Source organism: Saccostrea cucullata, unplaced genomic scaffold (assembly GCF_032062105.1).
Source record: "Saccostrea cucullata isolate Sc308-1 unplaced genomic scaffold, CSIRO_AGI_Scuc_v1 ctg18379, whole genome shotgun sequence".
Taxonomy (NCBI): Eukaryota; Metazoa; Mollusca; class Bivalvia; order Ostreida; family Ostreidae; genus Saccostrea; species Saccostrea cuccullata.
In genome coordinates this window covers 2,219-10,258 of record NW_026921635.1, presented here as the reverse complement: position 1 = coordinate 10,258, position 8,040 = coordinate 2,219, and the positions used below count along the sequence as shown (strand labels likewise).

At 34.3% G+C, this 8,040-nt stretch overlaps 1 protein-coding gene across 1 annotated transcript; it reads right to left on the bottom strand.

Annotated features, from left to right (window-relative positions):
- Nucleotides 1-7: 7 nt before the first annotated feature.
- On the bottom strand, nt 8-4,008 carry LOC134260463 (E2F-associated phosphoprotein-like). Its single transcript, XM_062743014.1, has 5 exons — nt 3,870-4,008; nt 3,255-3,439; nt 2,791-2,907; nt 2,318-2,528; nt 8-350 (listed from the first exon to the last, which is right to left on the bottom strand). The coding sequence occupies exons 1-5, from the start codon at nt 3,944-3,946 to the stop codon at nt 83-85; spliced, it is 858 nt and encodes a 285-aa protein (XP_062598998.1). The 5' UTR covers nt 3,947-4,008; the 3' UTR covers nt 8-82.
- Between the last annotated feature and the right edge of the window lie 4,032 nt (nt 4,009-8,040).

The window sequence follows — 8,040 nt, the reverse complement described above, 5'->3', positions numbered from 1 at the left end:
TGGAATATTTTTCAGAATGTTCTGAAATGGCCATTAGACGAAATCCAAACAAGTGAACTCTTGTTTCCTGTACCAGAGAATTTCAGTGACCAGCAAGGACATTAAAGAAGTGATAGACCTCGTCTGTATCAAACACCCCCACCACTGTGTTACACTCTGTACACCTCACAGGATGGAGCTTTTCTTCCTCCTCTGTGGAACTCTCCACCTCCTGCTGCTGACTACCTTGTGAGCCCTGCTGTCTTTTCCTTTTCTTGCTTTTCTGTGGTGGTTGTTTCAGTAATTCACTAAAGTCCACATGACAGTTCATCACAAACATGGCCCTATACTGGTTGTGGTACTTTTCATGTCTGAAAAAATATAAAAATCATCTTTACAAGAGGGGAGAATATTTTTTAGACACAATACAGGTTGAATCAACTTCTCAAAGAGAAGTTCTCAACACCTTTTTTATCACAGGATAATTTACAGAATGGAACTGTATCTCTCTCTGGGAAAGAAAATTCAAAGAGCTACAGGCCCGTCCACCCATGAGATGAAAAAATGGTTTTGTCAATTGTTGGTTATTACAATGGCTGGATATGTACCTCTGTGTTAGGTTTGTCCAAATTTTCTATCCCAGACCAGAGTTCTACATTTTGCAGTTTGCTAAAGAAAATTGATATAGTTATTTACAATATATTACTTTAATGAAGGTGAAATTATAAATGTTAAAATCATTACAGGATGTATTTCACAAGCGTGTAGCAGGAGAGAGAAGGAAATGTGACAGACTTGACAAAGATTCAAACCTTAGCCCCCTGAATCTCTAGTCAGGTGCTCTACCGACTGAGGTAGCAAGCCACCTAGTGATGGGAATCGGAAAGAATTTCATAATCTATGATTGGGTTACTCTAACTACTAATCGATTATAATCGGACATGTAAAAAGTATATCAATTCAAACAAGTAAATGGTAAGAATGGGTAAATGACGACTTTCTGTGGTGATCTAGCTGAACCTTTGTTCATATTTATTTATAGAACCAAAAGTAAGCCCATGCCCAGAAATATGCTCGTTATCAAGATAGAAATACAAGAGTTTGTTTATCTGCACCATTAATTTATGTTACACAAATAAGTCAAAAGCAATGCTGTGGATGGAAAATTAGGGTTGAAAAACTATTATGCTTGTAAAATAAAATAATAAACCGATTAATCAGATCTTTAAAAATGTAATCGATTGCTTGGATTATGTCAGCAATCGACTGATTTTCGAATATAATCGATGATTGGAACTAGGGATGTCAAATCGGTCAATTTTTAATACTCGGTTACTCCGACGTTTTTCCGATCGAGTACCCGGGTACTCGGTAAAAGTGTAAATAAATATGAACAAGTAAATTGATGAATGAAAAACACTGTAAACACTTGTAGAAATAAAACCACATGTTCTGTTAGGAGATTTACACGTAAATGCATTTTTGTTGTAACAATGATGAGAACTTCGTGCCCGACGAAATTTAATACAACATTTTTTACAGTTCAATTTATTTATCAGATAAACACAAGAAATAAAATCGTTAGTGGTTCATGATGTTTTTCTTTTAAAAAAAATAATCTACTCCCTAATTGTAATGTAACTCTTTGTTCATTTGACGTCAAGGTATATATCAGTCGTACAGTTTGACTTAAACTTGACCAAGTTCTAACAGAGCCTATTTACGGTTTTTGTATACTTTTCGATCCTAGATTTTATAGTATCACGGGACGGTATTTTGTACTTTAGTGCAACGATGGACATCAGTTTTTTTAAAGCCTTTGCCTTCAACTATTTGTACATGTATTGGCATGTAATCAAACCATATCAACAGTCGCGCGTGTATTATCATCTGTCCCTTTTCCTGAGAATTTATGGCTTCTCGGAGAATTGAAAAAATTATATAATTTATTCAATCATAACAGACCTTAAACGATGTTCAGTGAAAACAAATAATTAAAGAAAATCAAAAAATAAGGATAGAAGACAGCCCCAGGTAACGGTGACCCAGGTAGCAGGTGCTTGGTCACGATAATTACTGTATAAACACTGTCACGGGCGATAAGGAATAGAAAACCCTAATTACTGTATGTATAAGTGCAATGAGTATATAACGTTTTAAAACAGATTGATTAATGCATTAATAAATAAGCTTAGAAATATTCAAAAATATACATCCGAGTAACCGAGTACCGATTTTAGTATTCGATACTAACCGGGTACTCGTTGACATCCCTAATTGGAACCCATCTGACGGCCATAAATAAATCTGTTATATTTCTCCGTATTACTACACTTACTTCTGGCAGTCCAGACACAGCGTGGTCATACAGGCGGGACAGTCCAGCACCGCATCACTAGTGGGTAATTTTCTAGGGGCTTTCCTGTCCCTGGCCATGAGTGACCGCCGGTGATTGTCCACCCAGCGCTGGTCATCATCGTCCTGGTCAGGGTCATATAAAAGGTCATCGTTCGTCATCTTCTCCAATTTCTCTCTCTTCTTCTTGTCCCCTGTGGTGTTAGAAGATAAAATTAACTTCGCATGTTTAAGTTATGAAAATTAGAAAATTTTGTTCGATTCGGGATATATGATTCCCATAATTTATTCCTCCATCAAATTCTGACCCCCTAACACTGTATAACAACTCTTATTCATGTGTGACAAGTATTCACAAGTTTCGCGACCTATTCTGTCTTTGATTGCAATGTGCATGAGCATGCCTACCTTCCCTCCCATAATGTTTACAATTCAATTAAAGAATTTCAAGATTACCCCCTTTAATCATGTCCTCTTCATCTGAGTCGAAATATATGTCATCGTTAAAACCATTGTCCTGTTTACTCCGTTCACTAGAGGTTCCTGGTTTTGAAGTCTCTCCATTCTTACTGCCTAAATAATAGAAATACTAAAGAAATAAGAAACAAACAGATTTTAACTTATTTTTTTCATTTTTTAAACTTTTCTCCCTATTCTGGTTCTTATTAAAGTTTGAAAAACAAGAATACGATCTGGGATGTTGCTGGTTGAAATTTTGGACATTTCCTGCTCTAGTTTAAATTTCACTTAATATTTGGAATACTTTATTTCAAGTTAAATAATTTTGTATTTTGTTGGTACAATTCTGATTTTTTCTCATCTGTGGATAATAAATTTACACTGTTTAGAGTTTTTTTTTGTAAAATAACCTGTTTTTTGTCCTGATTAGTAATTTTAACTCACTGGGTGATGCTGAATACCTGATATTGTCTGTCCTGATTTCCGAGCCTCCTCCAACGCTGTTACTCTCCGATCTAATTCCTCGTTCATCTCTTTCTCGAAATCAGACTCAGCTGATGAGCCTTTACTGGAAACGGAGCTGTGCCGGACTCGCACTCTCTTCTGATTAGCACAGTGGATGGTGAAATCAAGTTCATCATCTGAACTGTAGAAAAAAATTATAAAAACGGTTTCCTTAAATGGTGAAATTTTTATAGTCAACTCAGCATCAGCTGCTAAAATTGCAAAAAAGGGTAAAACTGTTAAATTATGAAAAAGAAAATTAGAGTATACTCACATCTCAAATTTGCAGGTCTGTTTGACAACTTATTTTGTGCGAGTTACCTAACTTCCCAATTTGGGGTATTGTATTACAGTTCCAAACAAATCGTAGTAGTATTTCTGTAAAAATACTGTGTCTTTTCCAAACAAAATATATACAATGTCCCTGATGTAGTAAAACTAAACTCAAAAACTTCAACACATTATGTTACTTGGTCCTTTTAACCTCAGTTTTTTTTCCAAAAAAGTGAAGAAGTCTACAGGGACTTGTGTCTTTATGAACATACGACGAAATTGTCAAACAAACTACAGACCTGCTGCCTCTTTCAACGTCACTGTCATCATCTACAAAGTAGTCAGCATCCAGGTCTCGCTGGAAGAAGCCTGCCATTTCTTCACAATCACAATTATTCGTTATTTACGTTTTTAAAACGCTTGCCTTGCTTACTTTCATTTTTTGGCAAGCGGTAAATCTAGTCTTCCCGACTCCCGACTCCCGACGGTTCCGGATTTGGGATTTTTAGCGATTTCTTTTTTACCGGTGCACAGAATTTATTCAAACTTTTCAGGCACATTTTTAGGTTTAAATAAATTCATTAATGAATAAAAACTTTAGGAAACATGTGTTTTTGTTTCTGAATCAGCAGTATCACCTGCCAAAGAGCGGTAAATCTAGTACTCTGTTATAAATGTTAAAACCAAAAACGGACACCGATGTTTTCGTAAAATCGCGATTATTTTATTAAAAGCAACAAAACGAAGTATAATTTTTTTTAACAAATAAGCGGAAAACCTCAGTTACATGCCAGATAATTTGTACGCACTAAAACTCACATGTATATCTTCTTTTTTTCAATTTAAAGTTAGCATGGTTATGCTTATTAATTATCTATACATAGCAATGAGCGGAGACGTGAAGTTTCGTAGATCATAATAATGATATTATTTGGGAAGATATATATTCTTTAAAAAAGATAGAATTAGTATTTCAGTGAATTGGTGGTGTTATAAAAATATTAACAGTTTTAACTTTATAAAATCCATAACATAAAAATCACTTTTAAAGTCAGGTTCCTTAAGAATTTCAATCATGGATAATTTTTTTAACATGTTAATGAAGAAGATATAATCACTTATATTGTAAAAGCTTTATTTAAGCAGATTTAGCTTGGGTAAAAAAATTAATTTTCTAATCACCCGATACAGTGAAAGTGAAGAGATATTCTGTCAAATTAAATTCTGTCAAATTAAAAAAAAGTAATTATGTATGGTAAACTGCCGATGAATCAAAGCTATTAACTATGTTAACTTAATTAACTCGTATTTGTAGACAAACCATGGTCCTTAAAATATTACTGGTAGTCTGATCATGTTTTTGTCATTGTGTAAGTTTTCCTACGATAGGTAGAATTTAGAGTAAACTTACAATAAATCAACAAATAGTAAATTCAAATAAAAAAAAATGGGGGGGGGGGGGGGCTCCGAGGTAGAACCACGTCAACGTCGTAGAGCCCGTGAACACAATGTGGCAATGAGTTCTATACAAGAGGGAAAAAAAATAAAATATGTGGGTGTTTTGGGGCATACAAATTATCTGGCATGTAAATGAGGTTTTCCTTTTTTTTTTTTTAAATTATACTTCATTTTGTTCTTTTTAATCGCGATTCTACGAAAACATCGGTGTCCGTTTTTGGTTTTAACATTTAAAACAGAGTACTAGATTTACCGCTTTCTGGCAGGTGAAACATCTGGTTAAGTAATAAATACAGAATTTTGTAAAAGTTTTTACAGGCGCGTAGCATCGTTTTTGGAAGTGGGGGGGCCAACCTGAGAAAATTTTTTTTTACTTACCTGAAAAAGTTGACAACCAAAAAAAAAAAAAAAAAAAAAAAAAAAAAAAAAAAACCAAAAATTAAAAGTTGCCCAAAGTCGAAAATCCTATTTCGTGGGGGGGGGGGGGGGGGGTAGTGGCTAACTTTTTTCAATACCAAATATAGTTTCAATTCAAACTTTTTGGGGTTAATTTTCTTATGACACTACCCTTTGCTGCAATGTGGGGGGGGCCAACCTTCCTTTCAGTAAACATTTTCTATAGTAAAGGTAATGTCGGGAGAAAAAGTGGGGGGTCCTGGCCCCCCCGGATACTACGCCCCTGTTTTATGTACTAATGAATTCATTTAAACCTAGAAAATGTGCCTGAAAAGTTTGAATAGTTTGTGTGCACCTTGAAAAAAGAAATCGCCTAAAAATCAAAATCCGGGACCGTCGGGAGTCGGGCGTCGGGAGTCGGGAAGACTAGATATACCGCTTGCCTCATTTTTTCAGTCACAGTCATTATTTGTTGCTAAATGCGAGTCAGAATATCCCTTATAAAACACGCACAGACGAACCTTTTACCAACGTAACTAAAAAGTAAACCATCCTGGTATGGAAAATATTAATCCGGAAATCAATGTAGCCTCAGGAAAAAAAAATATTTATGTCATTAACGTACATATATTTATTGATACATGGACAGTTGGCTTGTTTGACAAATAATGTTTATCCTACACGGATGTTAAGATGAGAAATGAAGAGAAGTGACAGAGTGCAGGCTCATTCAGACACTAAAAAGAGGTACGGTTTAAGGAGGCTCATTACACCACTTTTTGATGACGTACTACACAAAAAAATAAACCTCCATTGTGTCGACCGGTTTGCTCAGGGGACGAGTTGTATAGGAACCTCTATAATATGACCCTGACCTTTAAAACGTTTTAAAAATAGATGAAACATGCGGTGTTGTAAACAGTGAAAACAAAGCAACGGATTCATTGTGCATAGACCAAGAAGAATTGCTTTTAGGCAGAAACAAAAGAAAGCAACAGTCAAATCTTCGCCAAACAAGTAATGTCAATTTCATAGCCATGCATGTAGTGAACTCTATCAATCACTGACATGTATGTATGGAGGAAATTCGAGTTAAAATCTACAACCTTGTTGAAATTAAAATTTTATTTAATTGCGCTATTTACTGTGTTGGTGTTAATTTATATATTTGTTTTATTGATTTAAATGTATAATCTGGCAATTTAAAGCTTTATTCTGAATTTTAGATGTAATGTCAAACGTTCCATAGTGTTTTGAGTCTTGGCTAATTAGGAAAGATAACTCTTGAAAGTGGACTTTCTATACCAAATATTTTTTAAATTGGATTTTTCATTTCGTTTAAACTTTCTTCATTCATTTTGACACATGTAATTCATTGAAATACATTCCTTGTCTCTTCAGAACACATTTTAAAAATGTTTTATGCATAGATTAAAAAGATAATGACATTAATTGTTTTCTAGGAGAAAATTATTTTTTCTAATAAAAAAATTATTAGGTATTATGAGGTATTTTCACTGTGTGTACTTGTCTTAAGAAGATGCCCATCATTTGACACTGAAAGTTCTGAAATTCTGTGAATAATAAACCTGAAATAAAACATTTCACTAAAATAAAACAAAAACTAAAAAATTCTATAAAAAATATTTATGATATCAATACCCCCATCTGAATATTTGACATCTACATTATAAGTGGTGCTGTATTGAAATCTAAAATAAACTGTGGATGTAATGAGCCACCTTAATTACTGACTGAATCTTGAACTTTTTCTTAGAATAATGAAAAACCTATTTATGTGGAATCTTTATTTTCATCTAGTCCCTTAGGGCATACAGCTGTACTTTACAAATTTTTGAGGTGTGGTATGTGTTGTAGAAGACATGATGGTCGAAATTGATATATATTTAAGGAATGACTCTAATTCTTGGCCAAATTATCGAGTATAATATGGTTTGGGTCAGTTTACGCTTTATAATCCGCGAAGCGGATTATAAAAAAGCGTAAACTGACCCAAACCATATTATACTCGATAATTTGGCCAAGAATTAGAGTCATTCCTTATAATTTAATTTTAAAATAATTATTCAACAGGGGATGTAAAATAGTGTTGTTTTTATGAGTTCAAATTTACCGCGCAATAATACAACCGTAGTAACGGAAGTGATGGGAAGCGAGGGGAGGTAAAAACTGATACATAGATCTAGCGGCCATGATGCTTGTTTACATGAGGTAAGATCGAGTAACTGTTTGAAATTAAAGGTACATTCATTAAATCTGGAATTTTCCATGAATCCCAAGGACTGGAAATGAGGGGATTGATGGATACAGTTGATTATGCTGGTTGTCAAGGGGGTGTGTCCCCATACCAAACCAGATTATACAAAATGTTATGCATTGCTTTTTGGAAATTAACCAATGAGAGGCAAGAATACAAGCAAAATTAAATTATTTGAAAATGAATCGATCCTTGATATATAATTTAATTTTGCTTGTATTCTTGCCTCTCATTGGTTAATTTCCAAAAAGCAATGCATAACATTTTGTATAATCTGGTTTGGTATGGGGACACACCCCCTTGACAACCAGCATAATCATCTGTATCCATCAATCCCC

What these genes read in the sequence shown, in the direction of transcription:
- LOC134260463 (XM_062743014.1), bottom strand. Translation starts at nt 3,946, where the DNA reads ATGGCAGGCTTCTTCCAGCGAGACCTGGATGCTGACTACTTTGTAGAT. An exon ending in GACGTTGAAAGAGGCAGCAG is followed by an intron (nt 3,440 to 3,869) that starts GTCTGTAGTTTG and finishes TTTTTTCTACAG; the next exon opens with TTCAGATGATGAACTTGATT. An exon ending in ATCAGGACAGACAATATCAG is followed by an intron (nt 2,908 to 3,254) that starts GTATTCAGCATC and finishes TCTATTATTTAG; the next exon opens with GCAGTAAGAATGGAGAGACT.